The sequence below is a fragment of the Haematobia irritans genome, chromosome 5 (assembly GCF_050003625.1).
Source record: "Haematobia irritans isolate KBUSLIRL chromosome 5, ASM5000362v1, whole genome shotgun sequence".
NCBI classification, from domain to species: domain Eukaryota; kingdom Metazoa; phylum Arthropoda; class Insecta; order Diptera; family Muscidae; genus Haematobia; species Haematobia irritans.
Window position 1 is genome coordinate 52,215,995 of NC_134401.1, and position 14,898 is coordinate 52,230,892.

At 33.0% G+C, this 14,898-nt stretch overlaps 1 protein-coding gene across 2 annotated transcripts in view; it reads right to left on the reverse strand.

Annotated features, from left to right (window-relative positions):
- px (MAP7 domain-containg protein plexus) overlaps positions 1-14,898 on the reverse strand; it is a 220,091-nt gene that overhangs the window by 103,664 nt on the left and 101,529 nt on the right. For both annotated transcript variants that reach the window (XM_075309089.1, XM_075309090.1), the window contains 3 exons: positions 7,486-7,704; positions 7,276-7,417; positions 7,107-7,185 (listed from right to left, as the gene is read on the reverse strand). In XM_075309089.1, coding sequence (XP_075165204.1) covers positions 7,107-7,185; positions 7,276-7,417; positions 7,486-7,704 — 440 coding nt within the window. The remainder of the gene's footprint in view (positions 1-7,106; positions 7,186-7,275; positions 7,418-7,485; positions 7,705-14,898) is intronic.

Below are 14,898 nucleotides of genomic sequence, written 5' to 3' on the forward strand. Positions count from 1 at the left end.
TTGTAATATTTGATATAATCAAACTAATTAACCCATTACAATATAAAGACCCTATTTGATCCTCTCCTCTGTCATATTTTGAACTTGGTGACGTCGTGAATGTAATAATTGTATTTAATTCATATGAGACAGGGGACGACTTTGATTTTGTTATATTTTCTTTTTGATTGGAATATTTCATATTCCCAATTTGGTAAAGTCCAAGAAATAGCTCCCTTGTGTGCCAAAGACAGGATCAGATCAGGAGAATCAGTGGGACAGGAATGTTGAACTTTCGTCGATATATCGAAAGATTTTGCCAATATAAAAATTGCGCCAATAATGAAAGCTAAATTCACGCAGTTGTTGTTATTGCAATTTCAAAAATTGGGAACATTTCATTTATCTGAATTATTTAAAATTCCATATCTCTAAAACCACAAAATATTTACAAACTTCTTTTGATTTTTAAAAAAATGGGGGGGGGGGGGGAATTTGGAAACTGGCTTTGAATAAAACATTTGTATATTAAATTTACAACACCAACAAGCAACATAATAAAAAATACATAAATTTTGGTTCTCTCAGGAAGTGATATTTCTCAAGTAGTTTTTGAGATACATAGATTTTATATGGCCGATATTCGACGTTTGCAACTATTGAAAAGTCTGTTGATGTACGATATGAGGGTGGCCTTTTATTTGCCGCGATTGACAGCTTTGCGTTTCAAGATGAGCCAAATCCAACAAAAGTTGCTCGCGTACAAAGAGCTTCCTTACAAATGATCGCTTGAGTTTTCGGAATCACTGGACATGTCGCAATCGTAGCGCTACAACAGCGCAGAACAGACATTTCTGAGTGGTACATAACAAAACAAAAAAAAAAAAAATATTGTGCAAAAATATATCTCTGTAGGAAGGGTTATCAACATTTTATTTCTATAGAAAATGTTGTCAAAATTTTATATCTATAGAAATTTTTGTCAACATTTTATTTCTATAGAATATTTTGTCAAAATTGTATTTCTATAGAAAATTTTATCAAAATTCTATTTCTATAGAAAATTCAGTCAAACTTTTATTTCTATAGAAAATTTTTGCAAAATTTTATTACTATAGACCATTTTGTCAACATTTTATATCTATTTGTCAATATTTTATTTCTATAGAAATTTTATCAAAATTGTATTTCTATAGAAAGTTTTAGCAAAATTTTATTTCTATAGAATATTTTGTCAAAATTTTATTTCTATAGAAAGTTTTTGCAAAATTTTATTTTATTGAAAGTTTAGTCAAAATTATATTTCTATAGAAAATTTGTGGAAAATTTTATTACTATAGCAAATTTTGTCAAAATTTTATATCTATAGAAAATTTTGTCAATATTTTATTTCTATAGAAATTTTATCAAAATTGTATTTCTATAGAGTTTTTGCAAAATTTTATTTTATAGAAAGTTTTGTCAAAATTATATTTCTATAGAAAATTTGTGGAAAATTTTATTTCTATAGGAAATTTTTGGAAAATTTTATTTCTATCGAAAATTTTGTCAAAATTTTATTTCTATAGAAAATTTTGTTAAAATTTTATTTCCACAGAAAATTTTGTCAAAATTTTATATCTATAGAAAATTTTGTCAACATTTTATTTCTATAGAATATTTTGTCAAAATTTTATTTTTATAAAAAACTTTATCAAAATTCAGTCAAACTTTTATTTCTATAGAAAATTTTTGCAAAATTTTTTTTACTATAAACAATTTTGTCAATATTTTATTTCTACAGAAAATTTTGTCAAAATTTTATTTTTATAGAAAATTTTGTCAAAATGTTATTTCTATAGAAAATTTTGTCAAAATTTTATTTCTATAGAAAATTTTGTCAAAATTTTATTTCTATAGAAAATTTTGTCAAAATTTTATTTCCACTGAAAATTTTATCAAAATGTTATTTCTATAGAAAATTTTGTCAAAATTTTATTTCTATAGAAAATTTTGTCAAAATTGTATATCTATAAAAAATTTTGTCAAAATTTTATATCTATAGAAAATTTTGCCACATTTTGTTTCTATAGAATATTTAGTAAAAATTTTATTTCTATAGAAAATTTTATCAAAATTCTATTTCTGTTGTTTTTTGATTTCAGCTTAAAACCATGCATTGACTAAACTACAAACAAAGCCAATAATAACAAAACAAAACGAATGAAAAAAAGAGGAAGCACGCTCAAAATAAACCCAGCCAACTGCACTCAAATCGATGATTTGACAGTGGCATAGGAAAAGAGATATGTTTGTACGAATTTATTTCGGCATAAGCCGGCTATCATGCAAAACCTTTTTTCGGAAGGTTCAAGTGTGGTTCATTGTTGGGTTTAATGAACTGCCTGAATTTATTCTGATAGTTTTGCTGCAAGTAGAGGATGCTGTTGAGGAATGTGGTAATTCCGAAACGTGCGTCCATCTAACCATCTTGCAGTCTATAGGGCTTTGTCCAAATAAATTTCTATAGAAATTTTATCAAAATTGTATTTCTATAGAAAGTTTTATCAAAATTTTATTTCTATAGTAAATTTTGTCATAGTTTAATTTCTATAGAAAATTTTTGCAAAATTTTATTAATATAGAAAATTTTGTCAACATTTTATTTCTACAGAAAAAATTTTCAAAATTTTATTTCTATAGAACATTTTGTCAAAATTTTGATTTCTATAGAAAATTTTGTCAAAATTTTATTTTATAGAAAGTTTTGTCTAAATTATATTTCTATAGAAAATATTTAGAAAATTTTATTTCTATAGAAAATTATATATTATAGAAAATTTTATTTCTATAGAAAATTGTGGCCAAATTTTATTTCTATAGAAAATTTTGTCAAAATTTTGCTCCTTATAGATCACAATCGACTTTATAACGTTAAATATCAATTTTTGTCGAACTCAAAAGTCCATTAGTAAATTTGACCCAATTTTCAAAATCTTACAAAGTCTATTAGTCGAACTTGAAGATAAAAATAAATGGAATTTGAGAAAAAGGAATCTTTTTTCCAATGCCTCCTTCCAAACACACAAAATCGAATACTTCTATAAATATTTACATTAAAAATAGATTTCAATAAATTGATTTTACCCGTGCATGCCAAAACATTTAAGGCTTACACATATAAACAACAATCTAATCATTTGTATCCCCCCCATCAACAACATCTCCACCATCATTGTTGTTGTAATTGTTTAGTCCTATTACATTTGCTGTAATCAATATAATCCGATTTGCCTGAAAGCTTTACTAATGTAAGTCTTATATTTTGTTTTCTCACATTACCAATTGAATATGAGGATTTATGAAGAAGACAACGACAACGATGAGGACGACGACGCGTATGACTATGAATGACTACGTTAAATTGATGACTATGAAGAATAGTCACCATGACGACCTACTACCAAGAAGACAAAAAAAAAACTCACTCACTAAAATGTAACAACATATGGAAGTACAAGAAGTAGAAGAAGACCATGTGAAACTAAAGCCAATAGCATTATCATATAAACTACTTTTGGTCGCATGTTAAGTGATGAAGCCAATTGATGTTTATCGTATTTTGGTATTTTTTTCTGTTTCCTATTCTTAAGCTTTTGGCCATTATTGTAGCAAAAACACAAAATAGCATATTGGGGTTTGCTTTCACTGCCCTCCCAGCCACGGTTGCCACAGATGGTTGAATTCTACCAAAAATAGTAGATTTTTTATTGTTTGGTAAATTGGTAGAATTCATGATGGTTTAGCAGATTTTGCCAAATATTCTTCTCCAACTAAGAGGTAATTCACAAATATTCTATAGAAATAAAATTTTGAGAAAATTTTCTATAGAAATAAAATTTTGAGAAAAGTTTCTATAGAAATAAAATTTTGAGAAAATTTTCTATGGAAATAAACTTTTGAGAAAATTTTCTATAGAAATAAAATTTTTGAAAAACTTTTCTTTGGAAATAAAATTTGGACAAAATTTTCTATAGAAATAAAATTTTGACAAAATCTTCTATAAAAAAAATTGGCAAAATTTTCTATAGAAATAAAATTTTGACAAAATTTTCTATTGAAATAAAATTTTGACAAAATTTTCTATAAAAAAATTGAATAAAATTAAAAAAAAATTGAAAAAAATTTCTATAGAAATAAAATTTTGACAAAATTTTCTATATAAATAAATTTTTGACAAAATTTTCTATTGAAATAAAATTTTGACAAAATTTTCTATAGAAATAAAATGTTGACAAAATTTTCTATAGAAATAAAATTTTGACAAAATCTTCTATACAAAAAAAATTGATAAAATTTTGTATAAAAAAAAATTGACAAAATTTTCTATAGAAATAAAATTTTGACAAAATTTTCTATAGAAATAAAAATTTGAAAAAAATTTCTATAGGAATAAAATTTTGACAAAATTTTCTATAGAAATAAAATTTTGACAAAATTTTATATAGAAATAAAATTTTGACAAAAATTTCTATTGAAATAAAATTTTGAGAAAATTTTTCTATAGAAATAAAATTTTGACAAATAGAAATAAAATTTTTACAAAATTTTCTATTGAAATAACATTTTGACAAAATTTTCTATAAAAAAATTGAATAAAATTAAAAAAAAAAATTGAAAAAATTTTCTATAGAAATAAAACTTTGACAAAATTTTCTATATAAATAAAATTTAGACAAAATTTTCTATTGAAATAAAATTTTGACAAAATATTCTATAGGAATAAAATGTTGACAAAATTTTCTATAGAAATAAAATTTTGACAAAATTTTCTATAGAAATAAAATTTTGACAAAATTTTCTATAGAAATAAAATTTTGAAGAAAAAAAATCTATAGAAATAAAATTTTGAAAAAAGTTTTTATAGAAAAACAAGTAAGGAAAGTCTAAAGTCGGGCGAGGCCGACTATATTATACCCTTCACCACTTTGTAAGTCCACATTTCCGATACCATATCAAATCCGTCCAATGTGTTGGATGCTATATGAATCCATACACATATATTCTGTATATCTGAGCAGATCTGTACAGAGTTCTGCAATACTTATAGATTTTACATTTAAGTCGGCTAAAAGTGTATTTATGATTTATCGGTCGATAGATGTGTAATAGAGTAATAGGAAAATTTGAGTCATTTTGATAAGTTTTCGACTTATCAGTGGCGATTTGATAAGGAAAATGTAGGTATTTCGGCCAGTTATGCCTAAATAGGAAAAACATATATATGGAATCTATATCGAAATCTGAACCGATTGCAATCAAATTTCACATGCATAGTTACTTGTTGAATCTACTCCCTGTGCAAAAATTCACGTAAATCGGATAACAACTTTGACCTCTGTGGTCATATGACGGAAAATCGGGCGAAAGATATATATGGGAGTAATATCAAAATCTGAACCGATTTCAACCAAAATAAACACGCATATGCAGAACCTTAATTCTACTGCCTGTGCAAAGTTTCAAGTTCAATTCTACTCCCTCTGCAAAATTTCACGTAAATCAGAGTAGCACTTTTGCCTCTGTGGGCATATTAATCCAAATCGGGCGAATGATATATATGGGAGCTATATCTAAATCTGAACCGACTTCAACTAAATTTTGCACAATTAACGATACTATAAAACGTACTCCTTGTGCAAAATTTCAAGCAACTCATGGCAAAACTCTGGCTTTATAAATCCAAATCGGACGAAAGATATATATGGGAGCTATATCTAAATCGGAACCGATTTTAACCAAATTAAGCACACTTAACGGTACTATTAAACGTACTTGTTGTGCAAAATTTGAAGCCAATCAGGGCAAAACTCTGGCTTTTGGGGCCATATAAGTCCAAATCGGTCGAAAGATATATATGGGAGCTATATCTAAATCTGAACCGATTTCAACTAAATTTGGCACAATTAACGATACTATTAAAGTACTCATTGTAAAAAATTTTAATCAAATCAGGACAAAACTCTGGCTTTTGAAGCCATATAAGTCAAAATCGGACGAAAGATATATAGGGGAGCTATATCTAAATCTGAACCGATTTCAACTAAATTTGGCACAATTAGCGATACTATTAAACGTACTCGTTGTGCACAATTTGAAGCAAATCAGGGCAAAACTCTCGCTTTTGGGGCCATATAAGTCCAAATCGGACGAAAGATATATATGGGAGCTATATAAAAATCGGAACCGATTTAGCTGATATTTGGCAGTTTTTACGGGACTGATAAAACATTCAGATGTACAAAATTTGAAGAACGTCGGTTCATAAATACGTGAATTATGATCAAATCGGTGATAACTATATATGGCAGCTATATCTAAATCTGAACCGATTTTTTTCCAAAATCAATAGCGATTGTCTTCTGCCCGAAGAAAGACGTTATGTCAAATTTGAGGACGATCGGACTTAAACTGCGACCTGTACTTTGTGCACAAAATTACATATACAGACAGACAGACGGACGGACGGACAGACAGACAGACGGACATCGCTAAATCGACTCAGAATTTAATTCTAAGCCGATCGGTATACTAAAAGATGGGTCTATGACAATTACTTATTGGCGTTACATACAAATGCACAAACTTATTATACCCTGTACCACAGTAGTGGTGAAGGGTATAAAAATGGAGAAAATTTTCTATAGAAATAAAATGTTTGAAAAACATTTCTATGGAAATAGAATTTTGATAAAATTTTCTATAGAAATATAATTTGACAAAATTTTCTATAGAAATAAAATTTTGACAAAGTTTTCTATAGAAATAAAATTTTGACAAAATTTTCTATAGAAATAAAATTTGAACAAAAATTTCTGGTTTTTGTTAGATTTGGGTACAATTTTCTCCAAATGTTGGTAGACTCTTTTTGGCTGGAATGGCAACCGTGTTCCCATCCCTATCTAAATCTTTAATGTTTTAAATACTTCTTAAAACTATGTTGAAAAAGACATGTCAACAACTCATTGATACGAATTTGAAAGGGAGGTGGTTGGGGCCCTTATAAGGGGGCCGGCCTTGTTTCGGTCTATGAAACATGATATTGTGTTGTCGATTACTTATAAAGAGGTTGAAATACTTGCACTTACCTTCTCTCGACTTGTCATATAGCTTAGGTGAGCTATTCTTTTTTGTGCTGGCAACTGGTCTCAAAGCATTGTTAATTGGCTAAACCGCAAAACAGACAAACAAAAAAAAAGATATTTGTGTTAATTTTATTATGACAAAAAACAAAAAAAAAACTTCAAGAATACTTACAACTCTGTCAGAACGTTCACCACATGGTAAACGTGCCACAGCAGCATCGGGACTATCCTCAGGTGGTGGAGATTGGGCTACCCAATTATAGGCTCGTTTCGATATTGGGACACCAAAGCGATCATGTTGTGAAGCTTGTTTTCTGAAATTATTTTAGAATTTTCAAATTAATTTTTTGTTTTATTACAAAAGTTATAATTTTCATCTTACCTCAAACTTTCATAACAATCCAAACACACCACAGCATATTCACCATTCTCTAGAAGTAGGCCATTTTCACTTTTTCGATTTTTTAAAAAAGGAAATTCATTGACCGGTAAAGCTCTAACCCTTTTCCTATACGTTGTTATGTTGCACAAATGACAAATGTAATCATGCCAATTGTATTTGCGATCCACAGGATTTACCGAGGGATTTTGTGACTCAAATCTGTAGGGGAGAAAAAAAAAACGAAACAAGAGAATTAATTGTGATCGATATAAACAAAACTAAACAAGTATATACGGCCGTAAGTTCGGCCAGGCCGAATCTTATGTACCCTCCACCATGGATTGCGTAGGAACTTCTACTAAAGGCTGTCATCCACAATCGAATTACTTGGGTTGCGATAACACTTGCCGATGGCAAGGTATCGTAAAACTTTTTAACACTGTCTTCTAAATTGTAAGTTAGCCCATACGGGGTATATATCCCTTTCCGACCGTGTACGCACAATTGTGCGGGTAACTTTAAGTCTCTATAATTTCTTTAATATATGACGTACTACGATAAGAGCGGCAAAAAAATAATTGTGTATGCTCTCTCTTTGTCTAAGAATGTGAAGAACCGTTATAAATATTTGCTTTTCATATTAATTTTGTAGTTTCAGCAGTGTACTTTGCGCATTTGTGTTAGAGGCCATATATTGAGGCCATATATTGACAAAATGTACCAAATTTCAACCGTATCGGATGACTTTTGCTCCTCCAAGAGGTTCCGGACGTCAAATCTGGGGACGGTTTATATGGGAACTATATATAATTATGGACCGATATGGACCAATTTTTGCATGGTTGTTAGAGACCATATACTAACACCATGTACCAAATTTCAACTGGATCGGATGAATTTTGCTCTTCCAAGAGGCTCCGGAGGTCAAATCTGGGGATCGGTTTATATGGGGGCTATATATAATTATGGACCGATATGGACCAATTTTTGCATGGTTATTAGAGGCCGTAAACTAACATCAGGTACCAAATTTCAACCGGATCGGATGAATTTTGCCCCTCCAAGAGGCTCCGGAGGTCAAATCTGGGGATCGGTTTATATGGGGGCTATATATACTTATGGACCGATATGGACCAATTTTTGCATGGTTGTTAAAAACCGTATACTAAGACCACGTACTAAATTTCAACCGGATCGGAAGAATTTTGCTCCTCCAAGAGGCTCCGGTGGTCAAATCTGGGGATCGGTTTATATGGGAGCTATATATAATTATGGACCGATATGGACCAATTTTTGCATGGTTGTTAGAGGCCGTATACTAACATCAGGTACCAAATTTCAACCGGATCCGATGAATTTTGCCCCTCCAAAAGTCTCCGGAGGTCAAATCTGGGGATCGGTTTATATGGGGGCTATATATAATTATGGACCGATATGGACCAATTTTTGCATGGTTGTTAGAGACCGTATACTAAGACCACGTACCAAATTTCAACCGGATCGGATGAATTTTGCTGCTCCGGGAGGCTCCCCAAGCCAAATTTGGGGATCGGTTTATATGGGGGCTATACGTAAACGTGGTCCGATATGGCCCATTTTCAATACCATCCGACCTACATCAATAACAACTACTTGTGCCAAGTTTCAAGTCGATAGCTTGTTTCGTTCGGAAGTTAGCGTGATTTCCACAGACGGACGGACAGCCGGACAGACGGACGGACGGACAGACGGACAGACGGACGGACGGACGGACATGCTTAGATCGACTCAGAATTTCACCACGACCCAGAATATATATACTTTATGGGGTCTTAGAGCAATATTTCGATGTGTTACAAACGGAATGACAAAGTTAATATACCCCCATCCTATGGTGGAGGGTATAAAAAGGATATACAAGGGATTATTAAGACCCACAATGAAGCTCTATACAGATAATAATGAAGTGCCTCTAGTGACGAAATTCAACCAACAACCATTTCCTTTCACTCATTAATAGCTGTTAATATAAAGCCGGAATAACATAATCAGTAATGTAAAAAACAGTTTCCCATCATGATCTACTGAATTGAATAAAGTTAGAGCGAAGTCAAACTCCAAGCAGCGACAATAACAACTACGTGGCAGGAGCTCCCCTTCCACCATCAGATGTTCACTTAATAACCTATACGAACGACTGTTCCATAGTCACGTCAGGTTGGGACATCAGGGAGCTTGAGGTGAAGATTAATGACTACCAAAATCGACGGGACCATTTTCACATCGTGGACCAACGAAGGGCAGCCAAAAACGTTGGGAGTAGACACAAGATCCTGAGTGTATTGGCTGGTAGCACCTGGGGGAAAGATAAAGAGATGACACAAAAGACCTACGAGTCGATTTGTCGTCCCCTTATCGATATGCAGCCTCCATTTGTACATCCAGTATTAGCGATACCCAATGGAGAAATCTTCAAAAGGTGCAAAATACTGCGTTGCGGATTGCCATTGGCTGTCACTCCAAAACACCAGAACAGCATCTGCAACATGACTCCAAAATGCTATCAGTGAGACAACACTGCACCCTCCTCACCCACCAGCACCCGATAAAGTGCGGAGGGATAAACCACCCTAACCATGCCACATCCAGGAGGGTACCAACCGAACGAGGCAAGCACAGTCGGTTCGATTTTATGAAAGGTATTCTGTCAATAGACCACTTGATCGGAGATAACAGTGATGAGGAAATAAGGACGGTATTGAGGGTGCTGCACACGACAGCGGTTCAGAGGGCTATAGACCCCCACCAGTACAGTGTTGTGCTGGGAGGAAGACCACCACCTATTACCGATGATGAGAGACGGTTGCCTAGAGAGACAGCAGCCTAGAGTAGATGCTATCCCAGCTAAGATTTGGCATCTCTAGGTACTTGCATAGTTACCTCTCCCTTCTGACCACGGCAATTCAAGATGTTTGCCCGAATTTTGGACAGTTGCCTCATATCACGAGGCATCTCTTCGCGTATCCTGCGGAGCCGGCAGTCCTGACACCTTCTTCAGTCTGGATTCATCCAGTAGAGGCCGCTCGCTTCCTCGAACTGAATTTAGAAGCCTAAATGTCTAATCCTAATAATTTGTTTAGCCTTTTTTTCTCCCTATTACCAGGGGCTACAACAACAATGTGAATGGCGATGTGAGTGAGACTATTTAAGAACACGAGATCGGTATTATATCAGCTTTTAATTGTCAACTACAGGAATCTTAACATCTGCTACCGCGGTGCAATGGTTAGGATGCACGCTTTGCATACAAATGGTCATGGGTTCAACCCAAGTCTCAACCAAACAGCGATGGATTATCCCCTCTCAGTAATGTTGGTCGTTTGGACTCGGCTATACAAACAGAGACCCCTTTCCATTGAGCTAAACATAGAATTGGACAGCAATCATTTATAAGAGAGATGCTCATCTCTTTTTGGCATCACAATGGTCTGAATAGTCTAAGAGAGCCTGAATTAACGGGCTATATCTTATTTTTACATAAACTAGACACCTACCGCTTTCAAAGGAAATGGACTATTCATTCTCATGTTTTGCGAACCCAACGGATCTGGAAAGATTCTGTAAGTGGTTTCACCGCAATGTGAAACGACATTCGGATTCGGCTATACAAACGGAGACCCCTTGTCATTGAGCTAAACATAGAATCGGCCAGCACCATTTATAAGACAGATGTTCATCTCTTTTGGCATTACAATGGACTGAAGTAAGTAAGCCTGACGGACCAGGACCCGCATTAAACAGCCCAACTTCTTGAACTTGACGTTCCACTCAAATATTAATGTGCGAAAGTTTTCATTTTTTATCTATAATCTCTCAAACGACAGTAGATCGAACTATCCCACATTTAGCCACACATCTCTCTACCGGATATGACATAAGGAGTCTCTTCTTGTACAGCAACTACAGCAATCTATTGAAGAATGTTTATTTTCTGAAAATCTGATGATATATACAACTCCAAGGGGCTACAACAATGCCGAGGTCGACATAAGGAAAAGCCTGTCTCATTCGTTCGTCGTACCAACTCACTTAATTGGCAGGCAGTCCGCTTTCTCGAATTGGATGAAGAAACATAAGGATAGGTTCTTTGGGACTACCAACAAGTTTTGCAAGTATTGGAGATTTTCCCCCAAATTGGGGATTTTTCATCGGCAACGTGGCGACATTTTTAGGGACTTGGATAGATTTAATAGAGGTTAGAGAAAGCCCGTTTTCTCGAATTGGATGGAGAAAGGTAGGTTAGTTAGAACTACAAACCAACTTTAGCAGTAATGGAGATTTTCACCCTAAAATAAAAAGAAAACCACTCCCATTGAAGTCAACTTCAAAAGGAAGTTAGGAAGGAAGGAAGTTAGTCACTTCACAAGTGGATACATTCTGCATATTGCCTCTAGCATCTCGAATTGGATGGAGCACCATAGAGGTAGGTTAATTGAGACTTGAGTGTTGCCAGTATTGGAGATTTTCACCCAAAAATCAATGGCCGTAAAAAAAAAATCCCCCAAATTGGGGATTTTTTCTTAGGATTGCGGACGACATTTTTCATGGCAAGAACACGAAAACTTTGTGAATTCCTATGACTAATTTTCATTTAAATTGGGCTTCTTTGGATATTGAAGCCTATCAATTTGGGGCAAGTGCCTCAAACTACTGCTGCCAACGAACCTAAATCACAGCCAAAGGAAAACGCAACAATTGCACTCATTCCATTCGGAATATGGCTCGATCAAATGGCATGCAATTAGAACCCTAAGAGATTCTCAAGCCCACAAATGTACCAATTCGATGTGTTTAGACGAGCGCACAAAAGTTCCAATTCCATGGTAACCTAACAAAAAAGACATTAATTTTTTTACGATATTGTGCGAAGTGTGACAAATTCAGACATCAAAACTAACACTCCAAGCTATATAATGAGAAAAACGGCTATATCTGGAGGTACTGATGGGAGTCTGCCCAGTTGATCTGCATATTAAGCTCAGGTGATACTCATGAGATTGAAGAACCTGGATTCGTTCGGAAACCCGGTTCGCAGACACACGGAACTCGTTGCTTCAGTTTGGCAAAATATAAGGGCAGACAATTTGGCAACTCAGCGTGTATATGAGGGCAAATTCTATTATACCACGTATACAGCAATGGGAAAAAGGCGCATACATTTTAGAGCACTGAACATTGATACGGATAGATGGAAAATGGTTGAAGGCACTGGCAGTTGTATTTACTGCAAAGAATTTGATATTAGGGCGACATATAAAATGAACGGCATATGCAGCCATTTTCAGGCGGAGATGTTTGCCTATGCAAAAGCTGCAGAACACCTGTTGATAAGGCCAATATTCAGAAGCGATATCAACTTCTTCATCGATAGTTAGGCATCAATAAAAGCCATGGGTAATCCGAACATAACGTCGAAGGTAGTCAGCCGCGGTCGCAGAGAGCTTAGAGCCCTCACCGAACAGAATAATATTACGGAAACGAAAAACTTCGTTACAGATGTTTTCCCCGCTCTATCTTTATGTACTAACAGGATCAATGTCAATACAATGATTTATGGAAAGAACGTTGGGCTTACTCTGCGGACTGCGAACAAACTAAATTGATATGGGACGACAAATAGAAAGGAATTGAGACCACTAATAGGCATCATAACAGGCAACATAATACACTTGGAAAATACATGGCAAAGATTGGCTTAATGACTGCCGGTTGACGCAGTTGGTAGAATTCTACCAAAAATGCTAGATTTTTAACGGGTCTTGATGTTTTGGTAGTTTTGGCAAAACATTCCTCTCCAACTATTAGGTACTTCAATTTTGGACAAAATTTTCTATAGAAATAAAATTTTTACAAAATTTTCTATAGAAATAAAATTTGCATTTGACAAAATTTTCCATAGAAATAAAATTCTGACAAAATTTTCTATAGAAATAAAATTTTTACAAAATTTTCTATAGAAATAACATTTTGACAAAATTTTTTATGGAAATAAAATTTTTTATAGAAATACGATTTGTATTTGACAAAATTTTCTATAGAAATAAAATTCTGATAAAATTTTCTATAGAAATAAAATATTGACAAAATTTTCTATAGAAATAAAATTTTGACAAATTTTGTTGTAAAAATAAAATTTTGATATAATTTTCTATAAAAATAAAATTTTGACAAAATTTTCGATAAAAATAAAATTTTGACAAAATTTTCTATAGAAATAAAATTTTGAAAAAAAAATTTATAGAAATAAAATTTTGACAAAATTTTCTATAGCAATAAAATTTTGACAAAATTTTCTATAGGAATAAAATTTTGACAACATTTTCTATAGAAATAAAATTCTGATAAAATTTTCAATAGATATAAAATTTTGACAAAATTTTCTATAGAAATAAAATTTTGACAAAATTTTCTATAGAAATAAAATTCTGACAAAATTTTCTATAGAATTAAAATATTGGCAAAATTTTCTATAGAATTAAAATATTGACAAAATTTTCTATAGAAATAAAATTTTGACAAAATTTTCTATGGAAATAAAATTTTGACAAAATTTTCTATAGAAATAAAATTTTGACAAAATTTTATATAGAAATAAAATTTTGACACAAAATTCCTATAGAAATAAAATTTTGACAAAATTTTCTATTGAAATAAAATATTGACAAAATTTTCTATAGAAATAAAATATTGACAAAATTTTCTATAGAAATAAAATATTGACAACATCCGGACTCTGCCCCAGGGAAATCAACAATAATTGATTGGTATGCAAAATTCAAGCGTGGTGAAATGAACACGGAGGACGGTGAACGCAGTGGACGCCCGAAAGAGGTGGTTACCGACGAAGACATCAAAAAATCCACAAAATGATTTTGAATGACCGTAAAATGAAGTTGATCGAGATAGCAGAGACCTTAAAGATATCAAAGGAACGTGTTGGTCATATCATTAATCAATATTTGGATATGCGGAAGCTCTGTGCAAAATGGGTGCCGCGCGAGCTCACATTTGGCCAAAAACAACAACGTGTTGATGATTCTGAGCGGTGTATGCAGCTGTTAACTCGTAATACACCCGAGTTTTTCCGTCGATATGTGACAATGGATGAAACATGGCTCCATCACTACACTCCTGAGTCCAATCGACAGTCGACTGAGTGGACAGCGACCGGTAAACCATCTCCGAAGCGTGGAAAGACTCAAAAGTCCGCTGGCAAAGTAATGGCCTCTGTTTTTTGGGATGCGCATAATTTTTATCGATTATCTTGAGAAGGGAAAAATCATCAACAGTGACTATTATATGGCGTTATTGGAGCGTTTGAAGGTCGAAATCGAGGCAAAACGGCCCCATATGAAGAAGAAAAAAGTGTTGTTC